The sequence below is a fragment of the Balaenoptera acutorostrata genome, chromosome 15 (assembly GCF_949987535.1).
Source record: "Balaenoptera acutorostrata chromosome 15, mBalAcu1.1, whole genome shotgun sequence".
Classification (NCBI taxonomy): domain Eukaryota; kingdom Metazoa; phylum Chordata; class Mammalia; order Artiodactyla; family Balaenopteridae; genus Balaenoptera; species Balaenoptera acutorostrata.
The window spans coordinates 88,556,926-88,584,652 of record NC_080078.1 but is presented as its reverse complement, the minus strand read 5'-3'; the positions used below and the strand labels follow the sequence as shown (position 1 = coordinate 88,584,652).

The window sequence follows — 27,727 nt, the reverse complement described above, 5'->3', positions numbered from 1 at the left end:
GTTGCGTCGGCTGACGCTCTTGGGTCGTTTCTCTGCAGGCTCTTCAGCGGGGCTTCATCCGTGTGATGGCCGTGTGCCCTGGATTGGGAAGAATCCCTCCAGCGTAGCTTTTCAAGGGCTTTTGACAAACACCCCACTTTTTGTGTTAATTTCTTGGTTTGGGGGTGCCCTGACTATGTAGACTCTTGAAAAACCAAACACCGGCCACAGGCTCTCGGTTACAGATCCTCGACGCTTCCTGTGATGACCTCTCTGTGGCAGGTTATTCCTGCTTCCTTCCTGAACACCACGGAGCAGTGGGGCCGAGTCCCAGGGCCCTGCAGCCCCTTGGGGGGAGGGACTAGAGCGTGATTTGGAGCTCTGGGTCTCTTCTTCTTGGACTGGCTCCTGGGGGCTGCTCAGGACCTGCACAGCACCGCAGCTGTGGTGCTGACCCGGGACCGAGGGGCACACGGCCCGGGGACGGGGCAGTGGTTCCTGCTCGCCCCTGGCTGAGCTGTGGAGGTGTGTGCCGGAGATGGGGTTCTGTGCAGTAGGTGGCTGCAACCTCGGCCCTCAGCTGCGGCCAGCCGTCCCCCCGCCCACTGAGCCACCGGGAGCTGCTCTCCAGGACAGCAGGCAGGATTCCAGCTCTCTGACTGGTGTCCACCCCTGGCTGGAAGAGGAAGCCGTTCTTGGCCACTTGCTCCTGGGCAGGTGCCCTGGATACATGGGGGCGTCTGGCTGAGCCCAGGGCCACCTGCTGAGCGAGACCTGGGTCTCAGAGCTGGCCCAGGAAAGCCGTAGACTTGGCCTTGGGTCCTCGCCGTGGTGGAGAGGGCATAGCTAAATCCTGAAGGGCCCAGGGCTCCAGGCTGACCTGCGGACAGGGGCCACCTGCGCTGACCACTCAACACCCTGCCCCAGCTCCCACCCTCCGTGAAGGCCCTGCACAGCCCCGCCTTTCTCGTGTCCCTGTGGGTCCACGGTGGGTCTGAGTGCTTTCCGTGCCCGCGTGCCCCCCACAGGCTGCAGTGCGCCTGCCAGCACAACACGTGTGGGAACTCCTGTGACCGCTGCTGCCCCGGCTTCAACCAGCAGCCGTGGAAGCCGGCAACCACAGACAGCGCCAACGAGTGCCAGTGTGAGTGCCCCCGCGTGTGCTCACATGTGCGCTCACATGCGCACACGTTCACACAGGCTCTTGCATGCACGTGCTGACGCCCACACAGAATGCTCACATGCACACACGTACTCACGTTCACACATGTACACTCTCGATACTCAGGTATACGTGCATGTGCTTGCACACACGTGTATGTGTGCATGTGTGCTAACAATACGTACAGGGCTCGCGCATTCACACGCTTAAACACGCTCACACGCGTGCTGTTGGCACACGGGCAGCGTGGCACGTTCTGTCCCCTGAGCCAGGCCACGTTTGGGGTCGCCCATGGCTTGCGGGACATGCCCCAGGGGTCCCAGTCGGGCGGGGTCACGGAGGCCGCCTGACAGCTGAGCCCCCGCTCTCCAGCCTGCAACTGCCATAGCCACGCCCACGACTGCTACTACGACCCCGAGGTGGACCGGAGCAACGCCAGCCAGAACCAGGACCGTGTCTACCGGGGCGGGGGCGTGTGCATCGATTGCCAGGTGGGCCGGGGCTGCTGCCAGGCCGGCGGTGGGGACGGGGGCTCCGGAGACCCAGGTCCCTCGGGTGGGCGGGACCGTGCGAGGTCAGGTGTGGGGCTCAGGGTGTGGTCGGGTCCCTGGGGCTGGGGACGGGGCTGCCCCTGGACTCCGCGGCCCTGCCCCAATGCAGCATCACACCACCGGCATCAACTGCGAGCAGTGCCTGCCCGGCTTCTACCGCTCCCCAGACCACCCGCTCGACTCACCCCACGCCTGCCGCCGTGAGTGGGGGCGGCCCGGGTGGGGTGGCCTGGGTGGGGGCATTCCAAGGGGTGTCCAGGAGCAGGGTCTGCCCAGGTCGGGGCGTCCTGGGGCCTTCGCGGCTCTGGGAGGCCCCGGCTCTCGTCCCACCTCCCAGGCTGGGGAGGCAGACGCTGCCCCTTCGCGGGGCCCACAAGCCCTGGACTTGGGTTCCCCTGACTTCCCGCCCCCGCCCAGGCTGTGACTGCGAGTCGGACTTCACGGACGGGACGTGCGAGGACCTGACGGGCCGCTGCTACTGCCGGCCGAACTTCACGGGGGCGCGATGCGATGCGTGTGCCGAAGGCTTCAGCGGCTTCCCGCGTTGCCACCGTGAGGGCGCGGCCTGGGGGTGGGGGCAGGCCCTGAGGCCCTGAGCATCCCTGCCTGCTGGGCTTGGGGCCAGGGCGGGGGGCGGGGGACCCCAGGGGGGACTCTTTCGTCCTGCCCGTACCTCCGGTGATGCCGAGAGACACGGGTGGCTGGGCACTGAGCCAGCCTGGCTGACACTTGCTGCCTCCTTCCTCAGCGGTGCCCTCCTTCTCTCACAATGACACGGGGGAGCAGGTGCTACCGGCCGGACAGATTGTGAGTAAGTGTCCCCCGAGGTCGCCATCCTGGCCTGGGCCCCACTGGAGCTGTGGGGCAGGAGGGGCCACACCCAGGCCCACAGAGAGCGGGTATTTCCGTTTTGTTCACCATGTCTTGGGTTCTTTTAATTTTGTGCAAATGTTACGTATTTATGCTAGAAAACCTTCAAAAACATAGGTGAGCAGAAAGCTAAAGAAGAGAGTTGTGCAGAATTGCACCTCCTGCGAACAACCCCTCCTCCCTCTGTGTGCGTGCTGTTTTTATAAACATCCATGTGCGCTGTGCCCGCTGTTGTGTAATTGCGTTTTCCACCCACACCATCCTGTAAACACATCATTTCGTGTTCTGCGTTGTGCAGACAGATGTAGCTCTTGCTTAACCTGCTCTCAATTCTTGGAAATTTAGGTTCTTTCCAGATTTTATAAAAATAACACTACAGTAAACCTCCTTGCAGCTAAAGCTTTCCATGAATTCTTAACTACTTCTGTAGCACACTTTCCTAGAAGAAGGCTCTGGGTCACTAGACATGCATGTTCAGGGACATTCTTGGCTGCAGGTTGCCAAACCGCTCTCCTGACATAAAATCGTCTACCGGGTGGAATGGCAATGGCCGTGTCACGTGTGTTAGGCGTTGCTGTCACTACAGGGCAACATTCATTATCGCAGAAATCTTCTCATTGGTTCACTTTCCCCCTTTTCGGTTTTCCTGGAATTGGCATGCGCCTTTCAGTTGACGGCTTATTGATGTCTAATTGGCCGGCGTTTTCCTTTCACAGCAGCACAAAATAGTGGTGTGTCCTATAATTGGTTGTGTCTTAGATCAGATGGCATTTGGTATTTCCTTGGTTTTAGCTGTGTTTCTTTGCCTCGTTTGCAAGGTTGAATCTTCCTTTCTTTTTAAACAGGTAAGTATTTACTTAGGAATATATTTTGTTTATTTATTTATATATATATTTTTTTTCGGCCGCACCACACGGCATGTAGAGAACTTCCCCAACCAGGGACCAAACCCGCACCCCCTGCAGTGGAAGCACAGAGTCTTAACCGCTGGACCGCCAGGGAGGTCCAAGGTTGAATCTTCTCTTGCGTTTCTTGACTCCTGTTGCTTTCACTTGTGAATTTCCCATCCGAGGTTGTGGCTTAGTTTTCTTTTCACTTGTTTGCTGCTATGAGATCTTTCTGTATTAACTATATTATGTGTTCCTCATGCGTCATGTGCTTTTCTCCCAGTGGGTAATTTGCCCTTCCTGTTTTTTTTTAATGTTTTTTTTTTTTAATTAATTTATTTATTTACTTTCGGCTGTGTTGGGTCTTCGTTTCTGTGCGAGGGCTTTCTCTAGTTGTGGCGAGTGGGGGCCACTCTTCATCGCGGTGCACAGGCCTCTCACTGTCGTGGCCTCTCTTGATGCAGAGCCCAAGCTCCAGATGCGCAGGCTCAGTAGTTGTGGCTCACGGGCCCAGTTGCTCCGCGGCATGTGGGATCTTCCCAGACCAGGGCTTGAACCCGTGTCCCCTGCATTAGCAGGCAGACTCTCAACCACTGCGCCACCAGGGAAGCCCCGCCTTTCCTGTTTTTTTCACGCGAATCTGTTGACCTGGTTCGTCTGGTGTCTGACTCAGTCATATCTCAGTGGAGGTCCCTAAACCCAACTATTCACATATCTCTTGGTTCTTTGGCGGTTTTCTTTTTGACGTTTAAATGTTTAGTTTTTAATCATGGGGTAAACCAGGGGTCAGCAGATTTTTTCTGAAAAGGGCCGGACAGTAAATGTTTTAGACTTAGAGGGACGTGTGTTCCCTGTTGCAAAGCTTCAGCTCTGCTGTTGTATGTTGCAGCTTGGAAGTGGCCATGGAACGTGTGCAAGTGAATGGGCGTGGCCGTGTTCCAATAAAACTTTATAAACCATGCACAGGCGCCTTGGACTGAAGTTTGCCAATCCCTGGTATAAACTGTTGAAAATCCCTCCTTTCTCCACTGGCCCTTGGTGAGCACTCGGTAATTGTGCTGGTGCGGCATTTCACTTTTAATCTGTGAACTGTAGGATGAATTCTACTAATATCCTTCCTACTGTGGAGCCAGCATTGAACATAAACATTTTGTGTCTATATTCGTGAGTGAGGCTGGGTGAAAGCCTTCTTGTTGTTTTTTTGGTACTATCTTGTTTTGGTTTTGTAATTCATCTTGTAGAATACTTGAAAAACAATCCAGACTTTGTTCTGCTCCAGAGCAGTTTAAAAATCACAGGAATTATCGGGCTCCCCTGGTGGCGCAGTGGTTAAGAATCAGCCTGCCAATGCAGGGGACACGGGTTCGAGCCCTGGTCCGGGAAGAGCCCACATGCTGCGGAGCAACTAATCCCGTGCGCCACAACTACTGAGTCTGCGCTCTAGAGCCCGCGAGCCACAACTACTGAGCCCGCGTGCCACAACTACTGAAGCCCATGCGCCAAGAGCCCGTGCTCTGCAACAAGAGAAGCCACCACGATGAGAAGCCCATGCACCACAACAAAGAAGAGCCCCCTCTCGCTGCAACTAGAGAAAGCCTGCGTGCAGCAACGAAGACACAGTGCAGCCAAAAATAAACAAATAAATAAATTTATTTATTTTTTTAAAAATCACAGGAATTATCAATTTCTTAAAAGCTTGTTAGAAGTTACTTAAAAAACCATCTGGTCCTGATACCTGTTTTCCCATGGAGAGCTTAGATAATGGTTTTCTTTTCTTTTATTATGTGTGTTTATTTTCTATGTCATTGTAAATCAGTTTTGACTATTCATATTTTCTTAGCAAATTGTTTGTCATTTGGATTTTAAAAGGTATTGGCATAAAGTTATGCATGATATTCTGTACATGATTTTTAAATATCCTTTCATTCATTTTGTCTATTTTTATTTTCTTTTTTCTTTTCTTTCCTACCTTTATTACACCTAACAGAAGTTTGTTGAGTTTATTGGTGTTCTCAAAGTGCAGCTTATTGATGGAAAAAAAAAATTTTTTTTAAGATTTTTTTTTTTAATTAATTTATTTTTTGGCTGTGTTAGGTCTTTGTTGCTGTGTGCGGGCTTTCTCTAGTTGCGGCGAGTGGGGGCTACTCTGCGTTGTGGTGTGCGGGCTTCTCATTGTGGTGGCTTCTCTTATTGCAGAGCACGGGCTCTAGGTGAGCGGGCTTAGTAGTTGTGGCTCGCGGGCTCGAGGGCACAGGCTCAGTAGTTGTGGTGCATGGGCTTAGTCGCTCTGCAGCATGTGGGATCTTCCCGGACCAGGGCTGCAAGCCGTGTCCCCTGCATTGGCAGGTGGATTCTTAACCACTGCGCCATCAGGGAAGTCCTAATATAGAAAATTTTGAACTAAAACCATCTTTCTTTCTTTTATTCATTGCAGTATAACTGGCATACGTTATTATATTAGTTCCAGGTATATAACACCACGATTTGGTATTTTTATATATTGTGAAATGATCACCACAGAAAGTCTAGTTAACATCTGTCACCACACATAATTACCATTTTTTTCTCATGATGAGTACTTTGAAGATCTAATCTCTTAGCAACTTTGAATTATGCAGCACATTATTATTAATTACTGCCGCCATGCTGTACATTACATTGCCATGACTTGTTTATTTTATACCTGGAAGTTTGCACCTTTTGACACCCTTCACCCATTTCACCAAACCCCCAATCCCCACCTCTGGCAACTACCAATCTGTTTTCTATATCCATGAACTCGATTGTGTGTGTGTGTGTTTTTTGGGAGGGGAGGCGGGGGGTTTAAGATTCTACATATAAGTGAGATCATACAGTATTTGTCTTTCTGTACATTTTTTTGATTTATTATTTTTATAGCTTCTTGAATTAATTATTATTTTTAGTCTCTCTTAATTATCCACAAAAGGTTTAAAGGGTTTTCTCTCAATCAGGGGTGATTTTATTCTGCAGGAAAATGTCTGGAGACTTCTTTGGTTGTTATAACTGGGGGATGCCACTGTCACCTAGTGGGTGGGGGCCAGGGATCGTGCTAAATATCCTACAGTGCACAGGACAGCCCCCATCCACACAATAAAGAGTTATCCAGGCCAGAATGTTACTGGTGCCAAGGTTGAGAAACCCTGGGTTAAAGCTATAAATTTGCTTCAGAGTGTAGCTTTGGCTAGCTGTCCCATAGGGTTGATATGCTGGGTTCTCACAGCTGTTCCTTGCTAAACAGTGTATCATTTCAGTTTTCATTTTCATTTTTTTTTAACATCTTTATTGGAGTATAATTGCTTTACAATGGTGTGTTAGTTTCTGCTTTATAACAAAGTGAATCAGTTATACATATACATGTTCCCATATCTCTTGCGTCTCCCTCCTTCCTACCCTCCCTATCCCACCCCTCTAGGTGGTCACAAAGCACCGAGCTGATCTCCCTGTGCTATGCGGCTGCTTCCCACTAGCTATCTATTTTACATTTGGTAGTGTATATATGTCCATGCCACTCTCTCACCCTGTCACATCTTACCCCTCCCCCTCCCCATATCCTCAAGTCCATTCTCTAGTAGGTCTGTGTCTTTATTCCCGTCTTGCCACTAGGTTCTTCATGACCTTTTTTTTTTTTTTTTTCCCTTAGATTCCATATATAGTGTTAGCATCATTTTCCTTTTGATCCGAGTTGTTTAGAACAGCGTTTGTCATTTCAGGTGGTTACGTTTCCATTCCATCCTTTTTTTGATGGTTCAGTCCTAGTTTTACTGCATCATGGTCAGATTTTATTTATTTATTTTTAACTATTATTTTTTAAAATTTTATGTATTTATTTTTGGCGGCATTGGGTCTTCATTGCTGCGCATAGGCTTTCTCTAGTTGCAGCATGTGGGCTTCTCTTCGTTGTGGTGCGTGGGCTTCTCTCTCGCTGCGGTGGCTTCTCGTTGCGGAGCACAGGCTCTAGGCGCACGGGTTTCAGTGGTTGCAGCACGCAGGCTCAGTAGTTTCAGCACTCGGGCTCTAGAGCGCAGGCTCAGTAGTTGTGGCGCATGGGCTCAGTTGCTTCGCGGCATGTGGGGTCTTCCCAGACCAGGGATTGAACCCATGTCCCCTGCACTGGCAGGTGGATTCTTAACTGCTGCGCCACCAGGCAAGTCCAAACCCACTCTGCTGTTAATTTTTGTCACATTCTGGGAATAGTGTATTCAGTTTTTCTATGACAATGGTTTTGCCAAATTCTCCTCCCAATTACAATAGTTTTAGTTTTCAGCACCCCCTGGACCATATGTATCCTGCTCTTCGAGCTTTGCGCATGCTGCATCTCTTGGGGCAGGTCCTTTTTCTCAACACAACAACGTCCCTCTTTGTCTCCGTGAATGCTTGTGCCTTGGGCTCACCGCGCTCCATGCTCCCCTTCTCTGTGTCTGTGCCACCCACTCTCCCTTCTGGAAGCTCTTTGTTTCCTGTCCAAATCCTTGGTTCAAGGTGCATTCTTTCAGAAGGACATGACTGGGTTCTCCTTCAAGAGTCCAGCCGATGCCTTTGGGTTTATCTCGTGAGAGGAGATGTGGCCTGGCCGAGGGACTGTGTCAGTTTGGGCTCACAGCTGCCCCAGTTGTATCATTTCTCACATTCTGCTTAAATTTTTCCTTTCCCGACTTTTGCTGGATTTACCAACAAAACGTGTGGTGGTTGGTTTGTGTTTTCTTCTCCAAGGGTTTGCAAGTTCTGTTTCTGTCTTCTGGTCTGGCCCAAGGTTACCCTTATGCTTTGACAAATACTGAACCATTATTCCATGTCAGTAACAAAAATTAAATAGTATTACCCCCTTTTTGTGCATCAGTTAAGACATTTAGCACACTTTTTCTTTCTTATTCCTAATCCCCAGAATTATTTATAAAGAGTAGAATTTTCTTTTCACCTTGTTATGATTTTTTTGCATTTCCTCTGGTTGAGTCAATGCCTGCAGTTGACTTGGTTGCTACATTATGCACAACTAATTACGTGTAGTGGTCCTGATTTCACCACATGCCACTGTTTTCCCAAAACATCAGCTTTCCCTTGTTGGGATTTTTAGTCTTTTTTGTTTTGCATGAGTGCAGTGTCAAGTGTAAGGAAAGGAGTTTTGTGGAGAAGGGAGGTTTTTTTTGGGGGGGGAGGGTGGGTGGCTGGGGTCCACGGGGCCTCTGAGACTCCTCCCCCCCCACCCCCCCACAGACTGTGACTGCAGCGCCGCCGGGACCCAGGGCAACGCCTGCCGGAAGGACCCACGGGTGGGGCGCTGCGTGTGCAAACCCAGCTTCCAGGGCACGCACTGTGAGCTCTGCGCACCGGGCTTCTACGGCCCGGGCTGCCAGCGTGAGTCCGTCCCCGTCCCCGTCCCCGTCCCCTCGTGGGTCCCAGGAGCCCAGCCCCTCTGTGACCACCTCCTCCCTGCAGCCTGTCAGTGCTCCAGCCCCGGCGTAGTGGACGGAACCTGTGACCGCGACTCGGGCCAGTGCACGTGCCGGACGGGATTCGAGGGGGCGGCGTGCGACCGCTGTGCCCCTGGCTACTTCCACTTCCCCCTCTGCCAGCGTGAGCGCAGCGCCCCCGGTGGGGGGTGGGAGGGGGGCCGGGGTCCCGGCCGGCCTGGCTCAGGACCCCGTGCGCCTCTCGGCCCCGCAGTGTGCGGCTGCAGCCCCACGGGGACCCTGCCCGAGGGCTGCGATGACGCTGGCCGCTGCCCGTGCCGACCCGAGTTTGACGGCCCCCACTGTGACCGCTGCCGCCCGGGCCACCACAGCTACCCCGAGTGCCACGGTGAGCAGAGGGCCTCAGGGGCCCCGGGCGGGGTGGGAGGGCCACCCGCAGGCCCCCAGGGCCTGACCCCGAGTCCTCTGTAGCCTGCGCCTGCGACCCCCGGGGTGCCCTGGACCAGCTGTGTGGGGCGGGCGGGGTGTGCCGCTGCCACCCCAGCTACGCGGGTGCCACCTGCCAGGAGTGCAGCCCAGGCTTCCACGGCTTCCCCGACTGTGCCCGTGAGTGCCCTGGCGGGAGGGGGGGGCGGGGGAGGGCGTGGGCCCACCGTGTGCTCACACCCCGCTCTCCTGCCCCCTCCCCCAGCCTGCCACTGCTCCCCCGAAGGCTCCCTGCACACAGCTTGCGACCCCCACAGCGGGCAGTGCAGCTGCCGACCCCGAGTGACGGGGCTGCGCTGTGACGCATGTGCGCCCGGCGCCTACAACTTCCCCTACTGCGACGGTGAGGCTGGCGCCGTGTGTGTGTGTTGGGTGCTGTGCGTGTCATGTGCTGCGTGTTCCCGTGACCGTCCCTGTGCTCTGTGTGCGCTCGCGTGTGTTCATATGGTTCATGTGCTGCGTTCACATGAGTGTCCGTGTGTTGTGCATGTGCGTTCACGTGCTGTGAATGTCCACACATGTCTCCACATGGTTCTTGGATGTGCCTGTTTACTCGCATGTGGTCATGTGCTGTGTGTCGGTTCATGCTTGTTCACGTGCTTTGTGCATGTGTGCTCACATGACTGTTCACACGTGTGTGCCTGTTGTGTGTGCTCATTGCGTGTTCATAATCACGTGCTGTGTGGTGGGGGACCAGGGCATGTAGGCACACGTGGTTTCTTGCCTGTTCACACGTGTGGGAGGCATGTATGTTGGCTCCCATGGAGCCTCGGGTCCTGGCCAGGCCTGGGGAAGCCCTTGGCCGTCAGGGTCAGTGACCGAGTAATGACGGCGGCCTGGGCATCTCTCCACAGCTGGCTCCTGCCACCCTGCTGGCCTGGCCCCAGCCGATCATGATCTTCCTGAGGTGAGCCCAGGTCAGCCCTCTGGGGCCGAGGCCATCGCTTCCAGAGGGACCATCACTTCCTCAGCTGCTCGGTTGCCATGGCAACCTCAGAGTCCATTTGTTCGCCTGGCCGCTCCTCTGTCCTCATTGCAGGGTCATGCCAGAGATGGGACAGGGCTCCAGGGTTGAGGGTTTGCGGGTAGGAGGGCAGGGACCCACTCTGACCCTCAGTCTCATCCTTTCCCAGGCACACATCCCCTGTAGGTGCCGGGCTCACGTGGAGGGGCCGAGCTGCGATCGCTGTAAACCTGGGTTCTGGGGACTGAGTCCTAGCAACCCTGAGGGCTGCACCCGTGAGTCTGCCCGGAGTGGGTGTCGGGGTGCTGGGGGAGACCCCTGGGGAGGGGGAGGGCTGGCTCCACAGAGCCGGCGCGGGGATGGAGTGCAGGGCCTCCTGCCCCCTGCTCTGCTCTCAGGCCCACTCTGCCCCTCCCCCAGGCTGCAGCTGTGACCCCAGGGGCACAGTGGGTGGAGCTGCTGAGTGCCAGCCGGTGAGTCTGAGGGCCCAGACATCAGGGGCTGTGGGAGCCGCACGTAGGGACCCTCCCCTCCCTGGTCCCACCTTCTCCCTCGGCCCCCAGGGCAACGGCCAGTGCTTCTGCAAGCCCCACGTGTGCGGCCACACCTGCGCGGCCTGCAAGGACGGCTTCTTCGGGCTGGACCAGGCCGACTACTTCGGCTGCCGTGGTAAGCGGCTGCTTACGCGGTCCTCGGACCACATCCCGGGGGATGCTGAGGCCCAGAGAGGGACGGATGGGGCAGGGACCCAGCCAGGGCCTGGGCACGGCATGGCACTTGCCAAGCTGCTTCTAGGTGCCCGGCCAGACCTGTGCTGGGCGTGGGAGTGAGGAGGCAGGTTTCACCCCTCGGTGCTCCTCCCCTCCATCCCTTGCCCCTGGCGGCAGGCGTCACTGACCGATCCCAGGGCCCTTGCCCCTTGGACTCAGAGCCTCTGTTGTCCAGGGACCCAGGCAGCCCCTGGGGGAGGTGAGGCGGCCTCCCAGCCGAGCCGCTCTTGGCAGAGGGTGGGTGGAGCACTGAGGCCGGGTGGGGGCCGGGCCGCATTGACTCGCTCCCTCCTGCCGCAGGCTGCCGGTGCGACGTTGGCGGAGCTCTGGGACAGGGCTGTGAGCCGAGGACAGGCGCCTGCCTGTGCCGCCCCAGCACCCAGGGCCCCACCTGCAGCAAGTGGGTGCCCCCGCCCCGGCTGGGTGGGCGGGCAGGGGGCTGGGGCGGCAGCTTGTCCCCCGGGCTTTCTCCCTGGGGACCCTGGTGAGCGGGCAGGGCCAGTGCCCGCCCTGCCCAGACCGGATGCCAGCTGCCCTGACCGGCCCTGCCGTGGCCAGGCCGGCGCAGGACCACTACCTTCCCGACCTGCACCAGCTGCGCCTGGAGCTGGAGGAGGCGGCCACGCCCGAGGGCCACGCCGTGCGCTTCGGCTTCAACCCTCTCGAGTTCGAGAGCTTCAGCTGGAGGGGCTACGCGCAGATGACACCCATCCAGGTGGGTGCGGTGCTGCCCCATTCTGGGGCCGGCGGAGCGGGTGGGCAGGCCCCTGAGGTGGCAGGGCCGGGCCGGGAATAGCCAGGGAGGAGCAGCCCCGACTTTCCATGCCCACCCGTACCCACCGCAGCCCAGGATCGTGGCAAGGCTGAACGTGGCCTCCCCTGACCTCTTCCGACTGGTCTTCCGATACGTCAACCGCGGGCCCGCGAGCGTGAGCGGGCGGGTCTCCGTGCGCGACCAGGGCAAGTTTGCCACCTGCGCCAACTGTGAGTGCGGGGGGCTACCCCCTGGGCCCCGCCCCACTCACGCCTCGCCCCAGCCAGCCCCACCTCGTCCCCGCACGTGGGTGGGAGGCCCGGCCCTTCCCGCTGGCCCTGGGGGAGGCGCGGCCTGGGTGGCCATGCTGCGTCCAGGAGGCTTGCCGTCCCCGCCCCCAGGCACAGAGCAGAGCCAGCCCGTGGCCTTCCCACCCAGCACGGAGCCTGCCTTCGTCACCGTGCCCCAGAGGGGCTTCGGGGAGCCCTTCGTGCTGAACCCCGGCGCCTGGGCCCTGCTCGTGGAGGCCGAGGGGGTGCTCCTGGTGAGGCGGGGCTGAGCGGGCTGGGGCAGGGCGCGGGGCGGGGGCCACGGCACCTAACCTCCCCCCCCGCCCCCCAGGACTACGTGGCTCTCCTGCCCAGCGCCTACTACGAGGCGGCCCTCCTGCAGCTGCGGGTGACCGAGCCCTGCACGTTCCGGCCCGACGCGCAGCGCTCCGGGGACCAGTGAGGGCCGGCCGGTGGGGGAAGGGGCGGGCCTGACCCTCGCTGTGCTCAGGCCGCCTGCCCCGTGCTGACCAGACTGTGCGCCCCCCCCAGCTGCCTCCTCTACACCCACCTGCCCCTGGACGGCTTCCCCTCCGCCGCTGGGCCTGAGGCCCTGTGTCGCCACGGCAACAGCTTACCCCGGCCCTGCCCCATGGAGCAGCTCAGCCCCGCTCACCCGCTGCTGGTCGCCTGCCAGGGCGCAGATGTGCGTGTCCCCGGGACCCTATGGGGGTGGGCGGGGTCAAGACTTGGGGAGACGTGCCCATGGCCTGGGGGGAGGGGGAGTCCACGTTGCAGTGACAGGACCCAGGCGCAGGGCAAGAGTGATGGCGGGCAGAGCATGGGCGGCACAGCTGGGTGCTCAAGGCCAGCCTGCCAGCTCGGGCAGCACCTGCTGCCTTCTGGGGCTCTGACCTTGGGAGTCGGTGCCTCAGGGCCTCATCCGTACACGGGGTACGGATGGCCCAGCCCTCCAGCTTATTGTGAGGAGGTGGCAGGTCGCTGGTTCACTTCGGGCACCGGACACTCTACAGTGATGAAGCTGGCGGGCCACGGGTGGGCAGGGGGGGCTCGGAGCGAGCGGAGGTTGGAAGCCGAGTGGCCGCGGGAGTGCCCCAGGCAGCAGGGACGGCGGGCACACAGGCCCTGAGGTGGGGGACGAGGCTGTGCGGGGAGGGGATGGGAAGCGCCGTGTTCAGGAGTGGCCTGTTCTCTAGGTGGGGCGCTGGGGCGGGGGCCTCACCTCGCCCTGTCCCCCCAGGTGGACGTCCAGCTTCAGGTGGCAGTGACGCAGCCAGGCCCCTATGCCCTGGTGGTGGAGTACGCTAATGAGGACGCCCGCCAGGAGGTGGGCGTGGCCGTGCACACCCCCTGGCGGGCCCCCCAGCAGGGGGCGCTCACCCTCCACCCCTGCTCATACAGGTGTCTGGGGAGTGGGGAGAGGATTCACGCCTGGGGGGCCGGTGGAGGGCTCCGGGCTCCAGGGCTGCCCTGCCCACTGACCACCCCTGCCCGTCCCCCAGCACCCTGTGCCGGGGCACCGCCCTGGATGCCCAGCACCATCTGACGGTCTTCCGCCTGGACACGGAGGCCAGCGTCCGGCTCACGGCCGAGCAGGCACGATTCTTCCTGGTAAGGCCCCGACCCCCCACCTGCACGGGCCCCAGGACCCCACTGTGGGGTTAGGTCTTTGCGAAGATTGTAAACACATGAAAGAGTAGAAGAATGTGATGAGCCTGGGTACCCATCACCAGTGCCATCTTCAGCTCACATCGGGTGGAGGTTCTTCCAGAACCCTCCTCCTGCAGGGTTTGTTCCCTGTGGGTATGAAGTGTAAATTTGTTTATAAATAATGCTCACGGTCACCTAAGGGGGCTGTGATGCGCTGGAGGCGGAGTAGGAAGAACAATCTTAACGAAAGGCTGCTTTTTGGTATAATTTACAAAAACACAACACCTTGTGGACCCGAGTTAGGAAGGGGTCCACACAGCGTGGGTTCTGAAGCTTGGGATTCACTATCGTTGTGGTAACTTGCTTCTTTTTTTTTTTTTTTTTTTTAATTAATTAATTAGTTTATTTATTTTTGGCTGTATTGGGTCTTCGTTGCTGCACGTGGGCTTTCTCTAGTTGTGGCGAGCGGGGGCTACTGTTTGTTGCGGTGCACGGGCTTCTCATTGCGGTGGCTTCTCTTGTTGTGGAGCACGGGCTCTAGGCACGCGGGCTTCAGTAGTTGTGGCGCACAGGCTTAGTTGCTCTGCGGCATGTGGGATCTTCCCGGACCAGGGATCAAACCCATGACCCCTGCATTGGCAGGTGGATTCTTAACCACTGCGCCACCAGGGAAGCCTGTAGCTTACTTCTGTGTCAACTTCACAGAGTTGAAAATTAAATCCCAAGGCTAAACATTCTGGGCAACATTAATCGTTAGTTTGATGCCCAGAACCAAGCATACGTGTTTATTCAATAAGTGGTAGAGGGCTTCCCTGGTGGCGCAGGGGTTGAGAGTCTTCCTGCCAATGCAGGACACACGGGTTCTAGCCCTGGTCTGGGAGGATCCCACGTGCCGCGGAGCAACTGGGCCCGTGAGCCACAATTACTGAGCCTGCGCGTCTGGAGCCTGTGCTCCACAGCGAGAGGCCACGATAGTGAGAGGCCCGCGCACCGCGATGAAGAGTGGCCCCCGCTTGCCACAACTGGAGAGAGCCCTCGCACAGAAACGAAGACCCAACACAGCCATAAATAAATAAATAAATAAATAAATTTTTTAAAAAAAGGACAAAATATTTAAAAAAAAAAAAAAAAAAGTGGCAGAATGGATGACGTTGTTCTCATCAGAGTATTACCTAGTCTCACTGTTACGTTTCCCTAGGCCTTTAAAAGTTTTATCAGAGTATCATACGCACATATTTTTATGAAAGCGTCAAATATTGAAAACAGACTTGCAACAACAAAGCGTAATCGCATGCCCCATCTGCGCATCTTCTCATTCTGCTTTCCGGAGTCAGTCCGTTTCTTCCACGTTGCTAAGTAACGCACACTACGTTGCTTCCTCCTAATTTTTCGACGTCGCAACCCCCGCGGTTCTGTCCTCATGCACATGCAGCGCTGTAGTCGTCGGCCGGGACACTTTAGACTCTCCATGGAGCTGTACCCACAGCCCAGTACCCAGGCCAGGAAGCAACATGGCCCCACCTCCGACGCCACTCAGCCCCCCCCCCCCACCGGGGTAACCGCCTCCAGACACTGACAGCACTGCCTAGTTTGCCTGTTCCGGAACTTTCTATAATTGGAGTCACACAGGTGTTCCTTTGCGCTGCCTCTTTGGCCGACACCATGGCAAGGAAGGATGGAGCTGTCGCTATGGTCACGCGGTATTCTGTCTTCACTGTCGGGTTTTTCCAGACACCCTGAGATATCATGTTTTACCATATCCGTCACACACGTTTCTTCGCCGTGGTAGACGGTACAGGACAGAGATGCCTGCTCACGAGCCCCCGCTCGCTGAGCGCCTGCCTGTGCCGGCTCCCCGGCCCTATGACCACAGACGGCGGTGGAGTGCAGTGGGAGGAGGAGTGGCCTCGGGGAGGTGCTCCAGGCCCAGAATCCACAGCCGAGGGCTGGGGTCTGTGCAGCCGGAGGAGAGGCAGGCGGAGTGGGGGTCAGGGGCTCGGTGCAGAGAGCAGGACCGGCCTGGGTGTGGATGGGCCGCTCCTGCCGCCACACCCACACCTGTCCCCTGCCTGCAGCACAGTGTCACCCTGGTGCCCGCGGAGACCTTCAGCTCAGAGTTCGTGGAGCCCCGCGTCCGCTGCATCAGCAGTCACGGCGCCTTCAGCCCCAGCAGGTAGCGGGGCCGGGGGCGGGAGCCCAGAGCAGCGGCCGGGCGGTGGCCGGGACTCGGGGACTCACCCCTGTGTTCCCCACCCCCCAGTGCCGCCTGCCTGCCCTCCCGCTTCCCGAAGCCGCCGCAGCCTGTGGTGCTCAGGGACTGCCAGGTGCTGCCGCTGCCGCCCGGCCTCCCGCTGACCCGCTCTCGGGAGCTCACGCCAGACGCGCCCCCGCCCGGGCCCCAGCCCCGGCCCCCAACCGCTGCAGACCCCGACGTGGGGCCTACCCTGCTGCGCCACCCCCAGGTGCGGGCCGGGGGGGGCCGGGGGGGGCCTGGAGGGGCCGGGAGGGGCCGGGGGCGGGGGGGGGCCGGGAGGGGCCTGGAGGGGCCGGGGCTGGGAAGGGCTGGGGGGCGGGGGGGGCCGGGAGGGGCCGGGAGGGGCCGGGGCCGGCGGGGGGGCCGGGAGGGCTGGGGCGGGACTTGCAGCCCCTGGTACCCCTGCATCTCTGCCCACTCACCGGAGCCGCTCCCCCCGGCGCAGGGCACCGTGGTCTTCACCACCCACGTGCCCACCCTGGGCCGCTATGCCTTCCTGCTGCACGGCTACCAGCCGGCCCACCCCGCCTTCGCTGTGGAGGTCCTCATCAACGGGGGTCGTGTCTGGCAGGGTAAGCGGAGGGGTGGACCCCGGGGCGAGGAGGCTCTCGGGGGTCTCGTCCACACGGCCCGTCGCGTGATACCACACGTGAAGTGGATGGGGCGCGTGCTGGGTCCACAGCTCACAGGGGCCATGGCTCGGTGCCCGCTGCCTGGCTGTGACGGGGCCATGTGCCCCATCCTGCCCTCAGCTCTCACATGAGGTGCCCCAGGGCCCACTGTGGGTGGCAGGCCCTGCCCCTCACATCTGTGTTGTGACTCAAAGTTCACCCCGTCCTGCGCTCAGGTGATCGAGGGCTCGCTGTGGGACCCGGGCCCACGCACGTCTATTTCATTCTGCTCTGACGAGCCCGGGGACCTGCGCCTCGTGGGGCCTCGTGTGTGACCACGGCCGATTCACGTAGCACACGTGGGCCCAGCCACGTGGGTCTCTGGGCGGGTCACACACGCGTGTCTTGTTCAGGGATGCGTGGTCCTCGGTGGTGGGTGCTGCCATTGGGATCCTCTCCTCCCTGGTGACTCCAGGAGTGTCCCAAGCCCGGGGTGAGGCCGTGAGGCTGTGGGGCGGGGTGCTGTGCGTGTGCTGGGGGCACTGACCTGCCTTTCCTCACCTCCAGGCCACGCCAATGCCAGCTTCTGCCCGCACGCCTACGGCTGCCGTGCCCTGGTGGTGTGTGAGGGCCGGGCCGTCCTGGACGTGACCGACAGTGAGCTCGCTGTGACCGTGCGTGTGCCCGAGGGCCGCTGGCTCTGGCTGGTGAGTCCTCGGGCTGGTAGCCGTCCTCCACCCGTCGTACCGCTATTGGTCGCTCTGCCAGTGTGTACCCTGCTTGCCGCGGCCCAACCCCAAGCTAGGTGCCTGGGGCGGCAGCCTCTGGGGACCTCCAGGCCCGTCACGAGAGGCTCCTGAGGGGTCCAAGAGCCAAGATGTTGCCCAGCAGCTCCCTGGGGCCCTGCTGGTCAGAGTGGCCTTCCTGGAGAGGGAGGCGTCCGGCGAAAAGGGATGGACGGGGCGCCAGGAGCCTGGGCCCCTCCTCGCACTCCCCAAGCTTCCGTGTGGCCACAGAGGCTGGCCTCCCCTCTGAGTGGCCCCGGGAGGGACCCAGCACCTGGCAGCCTGGCTGGGGCCCCGGACCAGGGTGTGATGTCACCACCGCTGTCTTAGCTGCCCGGCCAGACCCTGGCCTGTGGCAGAGAAGCCCTGGCGTTGGCCCCTGCCTGGGGGCTCCGGCACCCACCCCCGACCTGGACTCTTCGCTGGGCCCGCGGGAAGGTGACCAGGCCTTGATGCTCTAGGAGTACGTGCTGGTGGTCCCCGAAGATGCCTACAGCCCCAGCTACTTCCAGGAGGAGCCCCTGGACAAATCCTACGACTTTATCAGCCAGTGTGCCACCCACGGTTACCACGTCAGGTGGGCCGGGCTCAGGGCCGGGGGCAGCAGGGTAGGGGCCGGGCTGGGAGCTGGCCTCACCACCCGCCCTCACCCCAGCCCCTCCAGCTCGTCGTCCTTCTGCCGCAACGCCGCCGCCTCCCTCTCCCTCTTCTATAACAACGGGGCTCGGCCGTGCAGCTGCCACGAGGTGGGCGCCACGGGCCCCACGTGTGAGCCCTTCGGGGGCCAGTGTCCCTGCCGCGCCCACGTCATAGGCCGTGACTGCTCCCGCTGTGCTACTGGCTACTGGGGCTTCCCCAGCTGCAGGCGTGAGTACCCCAGTCCACGGGCGCGCTGGGGGGTGCCTCCAGGAAACAGTGGTCAGGAGCACGTCCTGGAGCCTGGTGGACCAGCCCTGCCGCGTCCTGTCTGCGACAGCCCGGGCCTTGCAGGGTTGTCCAGGAGGTTCCGGGGACTAGACAGCAGTTCTGACCAGCTGACGCCACGTCAGAGGAGCTGCCTGGGGCTTGGGGCCCGGAGCTGGGTGGAACCAGGCTGGGGGTAGGGTGGCCTCGCCCCCCACCCCCCACCCATGCAGTGTCCCCAGGTCTGCTGTCGGGTCCCCTGACCGGGGCCTGTGCACGCGCCCCACAGCCTGTGACTGCAGCGGCCGCCTCTGTGACGAGCTCACGGGCCAGTGCATCTGCCCGCCGCGCACCGTCCCGCCCGACTGCATCGTCTGCCAGCCCCAGACCTTTGGCTGCCACCCGCTGGTCGGCTGTGAGGAGTGTAACTGCTCGGGGCCTGGCGTCCAGGAGCTCATGGACCCCACCTGCGATGTGGACAGCGGCCAGTGCAGGTGAGCACCAGGGTGCGGGTCCCCGTGGCCTCGGGGCAGTCCCGGGTCACCTGCCAGTGAACCCTGAACCCACCCACTCCCTGGCAGTGTCCCCGGCGCTCAGGGGGGCACCACCTTGGTGGGGGGCACCTCTGGTCTCTTGTGTCAGTGTGAGGGGCCAGGTGGAGGAGAGGCCCAGCCAGCTCCTGAACCCTCACGGCAGGTGCAGACCCAACGTGGCCGGACGCCGCTGTGACACGTGTGCTCCCGGGTTCCACGGCTTCCCCAGCTGCCGTCCCTGCGACTGCCACGAAGCAGGCTCTGCACCTGGAACATGCGACCCCCTCACAGGCCAGTGCTCTTGCAAGGTGAGGGCGGTCCGGGGCCAGACCTGCCGACCCCACCCCATCCCTCGTCTTGCCTTCTCAGCAGACCTTCGTTCTCTCTGGGAGGTTGGAGCTTCCTGGCACCTTTGGGCCAGTCAGCCCAGTTGTGGGGTGACAGCCAACACGGGCACACGGCTGACCGCCCTGCCCTGTCGTGCCCTCCTGCCCGCAGGAGAACGTGCAGGGCCCGCGGTGTGACCAGTGCCGCCTCGGGACGTTCTCCCTGGACGCCGCCAACCCCAAAGGCTGCACCCGCTGCTTCTGCTTCGGGGCCACGGATCGCTGCCGGAGCTCGGCCTACGCCCGCCGGGAGGTGTGCGGGCAGGACGGGAGGGGACTCAGGGAGGGGGTCTGAGATGTAGGACGGGGCCCTGTGATACGCGAGGGCATGCGCCTGTGTTACCCACCCACGTGCCCTGCAGTTCGTGGACATGGAGGGCTGGACGCTGCTGAGTGGAGACCGGCAGGTGGCGCCCCACGAGCGGCAGGCGGAGGCGACACTGCTTCGCGCGGACCTGCGGCGCGTGCCTGAGGCCTTCCCCGAGCTGTACTGGCAGGCCCCGCCCTCCTACCTGGGGGACCGGGTGAGCAGGCCGATCGGCCCCTGGGAGGGCACCTGGAGGCCTGGGGGGGCCGGCAGTGAGGATGCTGGTGTCCAGGGAGGGATAGGGTGCCTAGAACCACTGCCGTCGACTCTGGGCCCGGGGACGGGGTCTGGCCAGGTCGCATCCCTCTGTCCGGCCTCCAGGTGTCGTCCTACGGCGGGACCCTCCACTACGAACTGCACTCAGAGACCCAGCGGGGAGACGTGTTCATCCCCACGGAGAGCAGGCCAGACGTGGTGCTGCAGGTGGCCCCCCGGGTGGCCTTGGCAAGGGCGGGCAGCGGGCACAGCCGAGCCGGGACCGTGGGCAGCCCGATTCCCGGCCCTCATCCGCCCACACGCCTCCCCAGGGCAACCAGATGAGCATCACGTTCCTGGAGCCAGTGTACCCGGCACCCGGCCACGTTCACCGCGGGGAGCTGCAGCTGGTGGAGGTGAGCGGTCGTCTCTGGCCCCCAAGGCTACAGGGGCTGCTCTCCGTGTCAGAAAGCAGGGTCCCGGAGCAGGACGGGGCGGGACCCTCATCAGCACGCCTCTTTCCTGGTCCCCCGTGGGGGTAGTGCTCCTGGGCCGAGTGCGGGCTTGCAAACCCCTGATCCCTGACGGGTGGGCAGCTCCTCCGACGCCTGGCCCTGGGGTTCCCTCTGCAAGCCACCAGCTTGTGTCTTTCGTCCATTTCCTTTCCAAGGGGTTTCGTGTTATTCTTGATGTTCACCCTGTGTCCTGGCTTTAGAGCTGTGATCGTCTTCTCTTAGTCTGTACTCTTGTAGCCTGTGTGTTTTTCTGTAAGATCTTTTCTGATGAACAGACGTTCTTGTATTTGATGTACTCAAGTCGTTCATTTTTCATTTGCAGTTAGTCTTTTCGTGTGTTAAAGTCTTTGCCTCTCAGATCAGAAATCACTCACCTGTACCGCGTGTCCTCCCCACGTGCCCTGCGTGTCCCCATCCCCCACGGGAGGGTCTGTCCTGGGCTCCTGCTGCACCCCATTGCGGCGGCCGCACTGAGGCCCTGTCGTGGCCGCACAGGGCAATTTCCGGCACATGGAGACCCACAGCGCCGTGTCCCGCGAGGAGCTCATGATGGTGCTGGCCGGCCTGGAGCAGCTGCACATCCGCGCCCTCTTCTCACAGACCTCCTCGGCCGTCTCCCTGCGCAGGGTGGCGCTGGAGGTGGCCAGCGAGGTGGGCGGGGGACCTCCGGCCAGCAACGTGGAGCTGTGCATGTGCCCTGCCAACTACCGCGGGGACTCGTGCCAGGTGAGGTGGAGGAGGCAGACACCGGGCTACCGGGCTGCCACCGGCCGGTCACCCTGCCCCGCGCACACACGTCCACTCTCCCCCGAGCATCCACGCCTGGCCTCCGTCTCCGTCTCACCCCACCCGTCCTCCTGCCAGCTGGGTGTCACGCTCCCAGCAGCTGACCTTCCCGCCACAGGCTGAGCCGGCCACGTGCTAATCCGCTGTCACCTGCCCCCTGCCCGGCCCCCCGTGCACACAGCTGCTCTTCATCTGTTCAGTGCCCAGCGTGTCCCACGTCCACGGTTTACCCAGACAGCATCCACCGAACCCTCCTCCCCTCTCTCCGCCCGCTTGGAAGAGGTGTTTGGAGGAGAACAGGAGGTGGTCCCCTGAGCCGAGGCATCTGCGTGGCTTTGTGGGCTGGACTTTGTGCCTTCAGCGGTCAGGCTCAGGAGCATGGTCCCCGGCCTGCCCCCATACCAGGCTGGCCCCACCTCCTTTCCTGACCCCTGATGCCCACCCGCCCCCAGGAATGTGCCCCTGGCTACTACCGGGATGTCAAAGGTCTCTTTTTGGGTCGCTGCGTCCCCTGTCAGTGCCACGGCCACTCAGACCGCTGCCTGCCTGGCTCGGGTGTCTGCGTGGTGAGTGGGGCCCCGCAAGGGAAGGCAGCCACCAGAGGCGCAGAGTAGGGAAGGCCAGGGGGCCTTTGGTCAGTAGTTACGGGTACGCTGAGGTCTGGGGGAGGGGAGGTGCCCTGGGCGGGGCGCCCGCTGGCAGTGGGCAGAGTCCTGCAGGGTCAGGGTGGGGGAGCCGGCGGGAAGCGAGGCCTCCGCCGTCGGTGCTGATCTGTCCCCTCTGCCCCAGGGCTGCCAGCACAACACCGAGGGTGACCACTGCGAGCGCTGCCAGGCCGGCTTCGTGCGCGGTGGATCTGAGGACCCTGCGGCCCCCTGCATCAGCTGCCCTTGCCCCCTGGCTGTGCCTTCCAACAAGTAAGCTGGGCCAGCCCCTCCAGGGCCCCGACCGTTGACTGGAAGTCCTTAAAGACCCGGAATGGAATGCCACCACCCCTACCTGGTTGGGTCAGCACTGCCCTCTGTGGCGGCCGGGGCATCCGGGTGGGCCCATGAGGAGGGGACCCCCCCCCCACCTGGTGCTCACCTGGAGCGTGCTGGGCTGTAACGGCCACATGAGGAGGGGACCCCCCCTACCTGGTGCTCACCTGGAGCGTGCTGGGCTGTAACGGCCACATGAGGAGGGGACCCCCCCCTTACCTGGTGCTCACCTGGAGCGTGCTGGGCTGTAACGGCCACATGAGGAGGGGACCCCCCCTTACCTGGTGCTCACCTGGAGCGTGCTGGGCTGTAACGGCCACATGAGGAGGGGACCCCCCCTTACCTGGTGCTCACCTGGAGCGTGCTGGGTGTAACGGCCGCCTCCGTCTCTGCAGCTTCGCCACGGGCTGCATCCTGCGAGGTGGCCGCACCCAGTGTCTCTGCAAACCCGGCTACGCCGGGGCCTCCTGCGAGCGGTGAGCTGGGCGGGCGGGTGCCTGACTGGGGCGGGGTCTGCGTGCGTGGCCCCGGGGACGCTGCGTTGCCTGCCAGCACCAGCCACTGATCCCGCCCCGCCAGGTGCACACCGGGCTTCTTTGGGAACCCCCTGGTGCTGGGCAGCTCATGCCAGCCCTGCGACTGCAGCGGCAACGGCGACCCCAACATGCTCTTCAGCGACTGCGACCCCCTGACGGGCGCCTGCCGCGGCTGCCTGCGCCACACCACCGGGCCCCGCTGCGAGAGCTGCGCCCCCGGCTTCTACGGCAACGCCCTGCTGCCCGGCAACTGCACCCGTAGGCAGGGCGGGCGGGGCTGAGGGGCCTCTGGGTGTCCCCCCCGGAGCAGGCTGTGTCCCGGGCCGGGCCCAGCGTGGCCAGGGTGGACCCGACCAGGCCCCCAGGACTCACGGTCGGGCGACCCCACGGCCAGGCTGAGGGTCATGTGGGGACTCTGGCCTCTCCTGGGGGAGGGCGCCCCGCGAGGGCTCTGGCAGGTCCTCTGGCTGAGCCCAGGCTGCAGGGGAGGCGGCTGCATGGGCTGGACCTCGGCGGAGCAGGGAGGTGACGAAGAGCGGGGGTCTGGGGGCTTCGCTTGGGGCAGGATGGAGATGCGGGTGGGGTAGGAGCCCAGCGAGGGCTTCCCAGGGTGGGAGGGAAGAGGCCGGGGTGGGGGCCGGGGCTACTGTCACAGCCACCCTTCTGCAGGGTGTGACTGCTCCCCGTGTGGGACGGAGGCCTGTGACCCCCACAGTGGGCATTGCCTGTGCAAAGCGGGTGTGACCGGTCAGCGCTGTGACCACTGTCAGGTAGAGCTGCCTGGATGGGGCGGGGCCTTGATTTTGTGGGTGGGGCCTCGGTGTGGGGGCGGGGCTTTGTGGTTGTAAGGGGGGTCTTGGTGTAGGGGGGGTTTGTGGCTGTAGGGGGGGCCTTGGTGTAGGGGGGGGTTTGTGGCTGTAGGGGCAGGGGCCTTGGTGTAGGGGCGGGGCTCGGAGCCAGAGGGGTGGGGTATGGGTGTAAGGGCAGGACGTCGTGGCTGGAGGTGCAGGCTCTCAGGGCTGAAGGAAGCTGGGTCTTGAGAGCTGTGCAGAGCCCTGACTGTAGTTTGTGCCCCCAGGAAGGACACTTCGGCTTTGAGGGCTGCGGGGGCTGCCGCCCATGCGCCTGTGGACCAGCTGCCGAGGGCTCCGAGTGCCACCCCCAGAGTGGGCAGTGCCACTGCCGGCCAGGGACTGGGGGTCCCCAGTGCCGCGAGTGTGCCCCTGGCCACTGGGGGCTCCCTGAGCAGGGCTGCAGGCGTGAGTGCGGGCCGGTGGACACCTCGGGGCAGCGAGTACCCCAGGGTCCTCAGCCGGCCACTCACCCCACCCCTCCCACCCCAGGCTGCCAGTGCCAGGGCGGCCACTGTGACGTGCACACGGGCCACTGCACGTGCCCCCCGGGGCTCAGTGGGGAGCGCTGTGACACCTGCAGCCACCAGCACCAGGTGCCCATGCCAGGAGGGCCTGGGGGCCACGGCGTGCACTGCGAAGGTGTGTCCCTGCCCTCCCCACTGCCCCCAGCCGCCTGACCACACCCGGCTCCCCCGACCCTCCCGACGCCACCTGGGGTGGTGCCGGTCCCGGTCCCGTGCTGACTTGGTGACCCCGACGTTCACCTCCACTTCCAGATCAGTTCTCTGGTCCCAGCTCTCCTTCTCAATTTTCTGAGAGACCCCACGGCTGTCCTCCTGTTGACCCTGAGACCCCCACGCTGACCTCTGACACCCACTAACCTCGTCACCCTCAGCCCAGCTCAGTACCCCGTTCCATCTCCGTGACCCCTAGTGACCCACTTCTAGCTCGCCGACCCCATGACTCCCTGGTGGCCTCAGGCCCACCCCTCACCCCACGCCCACCTGCCCCCTGCCCACAGTGTGTGACCACTGTGTGGTCCTGCTCCTGGACGACCTGGAGCGGGCCGGCGCTCTCCTCCCCGCCATCCGGGAGCAGCTGCGTGGCATCAATGCCAGCTCCGTGGTCTGGGCCCGGCTGCACAGGCTGAACGCCTCCATCGCCGACCTGCAGGTACTGCCCGGCCCGGCCCGGCCCCCCCAGCCTCCCCTTCCCAGGTCGCAGGCTCTCACCTTCCCCTCCCCGCAGAGCCAGCTCCGGAAACCCCCTGGCCCCCGTCATGAGATTGCACAGCAGCTGGAGGCGCTGGAACGACAGACCTCAAGCCTCGGGCAGGACGTGCGGCAGCTGGATGGCCAGGCAGGCCCTCGGGGAGCCCTGCCCCAGAACCCACCCCCTGGAACGCTCCTCCTCCGGGAAAGCCCTTCCCCGGGACCTCGTCCTTTCAGCAGACCCCTCCCCAAGAGGCCTCTCTCCCCAGGCCCCAAACCATCCAGCGTCACCCCTGACCCTCAGCTCAGGCTCGAGGCCTGATGGGGTACTTCATCCACAGGCCACAGGGGCCCGAGCCCAGGCCGGCCAGCTTCTGAGCAGCACTGAGACCACACTGGGCCGGGCACAGACGCTGCTGGCAGCCGTCCAGGCTGTGGACCGCGCCCTGAGCGGTAGGGGCTGGCCCACCTGGGCAGGGCGGGGAGAGTCAGAGCAAGGGGCCTGCCTCCAGGGGGCTCGGCCTTGAAGAACTGGCACGTTTGGATGTTCAGACAGGGAGATGGGCCTCAGCCGCGAAAACAGCGGGTCCGGGTTGGGAGGTGGGAGAGGCGGCCCATGTGGCCAGAGTGAGAGGGCAGGTGGGCCCCGTAAGACAGGCCAGTGCTCCCCACACACAGGCTGAGCAGACGGCAGTGGTGGGGATACCTGGGTGGGGGGCGCCCTGGGAGGCGAGGGGGTGTGGGCGAGAGGGCCGGGCAGGCCTGCAAGTCGCAGCCTGGAGCCAGGAGCTCTGGGGGCCGTCCAGGGCACGCCCGGTTACATGGGGGTTATCTGAAGATGCTCGGCTGGGCGTTTCTGGCTCGGAAGCTAGTGGGCAGAGGTGTGCCCGGGCAGCAGGCCAGCCCTGGGCCCTGACAGCCCGGTCCCCAAACCCACACAGCGCTCGAGTCCCAGACGGACCGCCTGTCACCAGCCAACGCCTCAGCCCTATCGGGTGAGCTGCTGCGCCGGACACTGGCCGAGGTGGAACGGCTGCTCCGGGAGATGCGGGCCCGTGACCTGGGTGTTCTGTGGGCAGCCGCTGAGGCCGAGCTGGGGGAGGCCCAGAGACGTGAGTGGTGTCAGCCCTGGCAGGGCGGAGACGGGAGGGGTGAGGACCCGGCTGGGGGCTCGGGCTGAGGTCAGCCTGGAGGGGCGTCCCATCAGCTTGGGAGGCTGGGTGGGGACTGGGAGGCACCAGGAGCCACTGCCCAAGTGACCGTTCCTACGTGGGGTCTCGGCCAGTGCTGGCCCGTGTGCAGGAGCAGCTGACCAGGCGCTGGGAGAGGAACCAGGCGCTGGTAGCACACACCCGAGACCAGCTGGCCCAGCACGAGGCCGGACTCATGGACCTGCGGGAAGCCCTGAACAGGGCGGTGGGCACTACGCGGGAGGCGGAGGAGCTCAACAGCCGCAACCAGGAGCGGCTGGAGGAAGCCCTAGTAGGGAGCCTGCCCCGCCGGCCCCCCACAGCCCCGCCCCCTCCCCCTCCCTGCCCCTCCCCCTCCCCTTTCACCCTCATACTCATCATCCGCTACCCTGTCACCCCACCCCTTTATTTTCCTGCCTCATCCTTGTTCTGTCACCTCCTCCTCACTCCCCATCGTCTCCAGCAACGGAAACAGGAGCTGTTGCGGGACAACGCCACTCTGGGGGCCACTCTACAGGCCGCCAGAGACACCCTGGTCCGGCTCTCTGAGTTTCTGCGCAGCATGGACCAGGCCAAGGAGGTGAGCAGCACCCCCTCCCAAAGGGCTGCACGCTGGGCCGCGAGCAGGCACTCCCAGACCAGGTGGGGGTGAGTAGGGGACGGGGACGAGGGTCCCACCTAAGCCCACCCGCCCCCAGGAGTACGAACGCCTTGCTGCCAGCCTGGACGGGGCCCGGACGCCACTGCTCGAGAAGATGCGGGCCTTCTCCCCCGCGAGCAGCAAGGTGGACCTGGTGGAGGCCGCCGAGGCCCACGCATGGCAGCTGGACCAGCTGGCGCTCAACCTTTCCAGGTGCGGGGCCCAAAGAGGGTGCCCAGGGCGGGGTGGGCGGCAGCCAGGGCCTGGAGGTGGCATAGCTGGTCTGGGAGGGCTCTTAGAAGGAGAGGCCATTGTCCCTGCAGGGGCCGGGCGGAAGTCTGGGCCCAGGTTGGCAGGAGGGAGCAGCAGAGGCACACAGGGCGGTGCAAGGCCGGGCGTCTAGAGCCGCCAGGCAGGCCATCCCGGCAGCCAGGCAGGCGGAGGCCCGTGAGGTGGGCGGACCCCCCCACCCCCACCCTTGGATCCTCCCCGCTTCCCCTCACAGCATCATCCGGGGAGTCAACCAGGACCGCTTCATCCAGCGGGCCGTCGAGGCCGCCAACGCCTATAGCAGCATTCTGCAAGCCGTGCGGGCCGCCGAGGGTGCCGCCGGCCAGGCGCAGCAGCAGGCGAGCCGTACATGGGCGGTGAGGCCCTGACGCCCCCCACAGCCCCGGCAGGAGCCCCTGTTCCCTTGCAGCTCCACCGGGCAGGTGTGAACTGCGTCCTGTTCCTGTGTCTGCAGGTGGTCGTGCAGCGGGGCCTGGCGCCCCGAGCCCGGGAGCTGCTGGCGGACAGCAGTGCCCTGGAGGAGGCCGTCCTTGAGGAGCAGCGGAGGCTGGGCCTCGGTGAGTGCCGGGTCCAGCTGGGTGTCCGGGCTCTGTGGGGACCCTCACCCTCCGGCCATGTGGGTCGTCACCGTGTGAGTCAGGGTCGCGGCTGCCCTCTGGGGGAATTTTCCCCACTGCTGAGCAAGTCCGTCCCTGGGAGCTCTGCAATGGCCCGCCACCCACCCTGGCTTTGTGACAGGCCCCCAGGACGTGGAAGGCCCTGGGGAAGGGGACGTGGGGACCGGCTGACGGTTTTCCTGCTGTCCTGGCTGGGAGCCGTGTGCGTGCCAGGCCGTCGAGGAGGGGCAGGTGGGGAGCAGGGAGTGGGGTGCGCCCTCTGCCGCTGGCACCTAAGGGCA

General features: G+C 62.3%; 1 protein-coding gene across 3 annotated transcripts in view; it reads left to right on the top strand.

Annotated features, from left to right (window-relative positions):
• The window catches only part of LAMA5 (laminin subunit alpha 5), a 53,846-nt gene that overhangs the window by 19,554 nt on the left and 6,565 nt on the right, over positions 1–27,727 (top strand). Inside the window, exons 7-57 of one of the 3 annotated variants that reach the window (XM_057528298.1) lie at positions 1,008–1,123; positions 1,514–1,632; positions 1,802–1,892; positions 2,110–2,244; positions 2,441–2,503; positions 8,682–8,822; positions 8,904–9,041; positions 9,132–9,266; positions 9,350–9,484; positions 9,570–9,707; positions 10,219–10,271; positions 10,498–10,603; positions 10,749–10,801; positions 10,892–10,997; positions 11,399–11,498; positions 11,657–11,813; positions 11,944–12,058; positions 12,254–12,396; positions 12,474–12,580; positions 12,674–12,827; positions 13,383–13,543; positions 13,645–13,753; positions 15,868–15,965; positions 16,053–16,254; positions 16,492–16,618; positions 17,225–17,364; positions 17,904–18,019; positions 18,098–18,309; positions 18,635–18,839; positions 19,042–19,186; positions 19,377–19,517; positions 19,627–19,788; positions 19,953–20,054; positions 20,159–20,242; positions 20,837–21,067; positions 21,580–21,693; positions 21,917–22,044; positions 22,503–22,583; positions 22,687–22,901; positions 23,313–23,413; positions 23,722–23,902; positions 23,987–24,136; positions 24,519–24,670; positions 24,746–24,856; positions 25,050–25,161; positions 25,650–25,820; positions 25,994–26,190; positions 26,362–26,478; positions 26,597–26,751; positions 27,044–27,185; positions 27,284–27,386. In XM_057528298.1, coding sequence (XP_057384281.1) covers positions 1,008–1,123; positions 1,514–1,632; positions 1,802–1,892; positions 2,110–2,244; positions 2,441–2,503; positions 8,682–8,822; positions 8,904–9,041; positions 9,132–9,266; positions 9,350–9,484; positions 9,570–9,707; positions 10,219–10,271; positions 10,498–10,603; positions 10,749–10,801; positions 10,892–10,997; positions 11,399–11,498; positions 11,657–11,813; positions 11,944–12,058; positions 12,254–12,396; positions 12,474–12,580; positions 12,674–12,827; positions 13,383–13,543; positions 13,645–13,753; positions 15,868–15,965; positions 16,053–16,254; positions 16,492–16,618; positions 17,225–17,364; positions 17,904–18,019; positions 18,098–18,309; positions 18,635–18,839; positions 19,042–19,186; positions 19,377–19,517; positions 19,627–19,788; positions 19,953–20,054; positions 20,159–20,242; positions 20,837–21,067; positions 21,580–21,693; positions 21,917–22,044; positions 22,503–22,583; positions 22,687–22,901; positions 23,313–23,413; positions 23,722–23,902; positions 23,987–24,136; positions 24,519–24,670; positions 24,746–24,856; positions 25,050–25,161; positions 25,650–25,820; positions 25,994–26,190; positions 26,362–26,478; positions 26,597–26,751; positions 27,044–27,185; positions 27,284–27,386 — 6,770 coding nt within the window. Of the gene's footprint in view, positions 1–1,007; positions 1,124–1,513; positions 1,633–1,801; positions 1,893–2,109; positions 2,245–2,440; positions 2,504–8,681; positions 8,823–8,903; positions 9,042–9,131; positions 9,267–9,349; positions 9,485–9,569; positions 9,708–10,218; positions 10,272–10,497; positions 10,604–10,748; positions 10,802–10,891; positions 10,998–11,398; positions 11,499–11,656; positions 11,814–11,943; positions 12,083–12,253; positions 12,397–12,473; positions 12,581–12,673; positions 12,828–13,382; positions 13,544–13,644; positions 13,754–15,867; positions 15,966–16,052; positions 16,255–16,491; positions 16,619–17,224; positions 17,365–17,903; positions 18,020–18,097; positions 18,310–18,634; positions 18,840–19,041; positions 19,187–19,376; positions 19,518–19,626; positions 19,789–19,952; positions 20,055–20,158; positions 20,243–20,836; positions 21,068–21,579; positions 21,694–21,916; positions 22,045–22,502; positions 22,584–22,686; positions 22,902–23,312; positions 23,414–23,721; positions 23,903–23,986; positions 24,137–24,518; positions 24,671–24,745; positions 24,857–25,049; positions 25,162–25,649; positions 25,821–25,993; positions 26,191–26,361; positions 26,479–26,596; positions 26,752–27,043; positions 27,186–27,283; positions 27,387–27,727 lie in introns of all 3 variants that reach the window. The other 2 variants (XM_057528297.1, XM_057528299.1) reach the window with 2 other exon arrangements.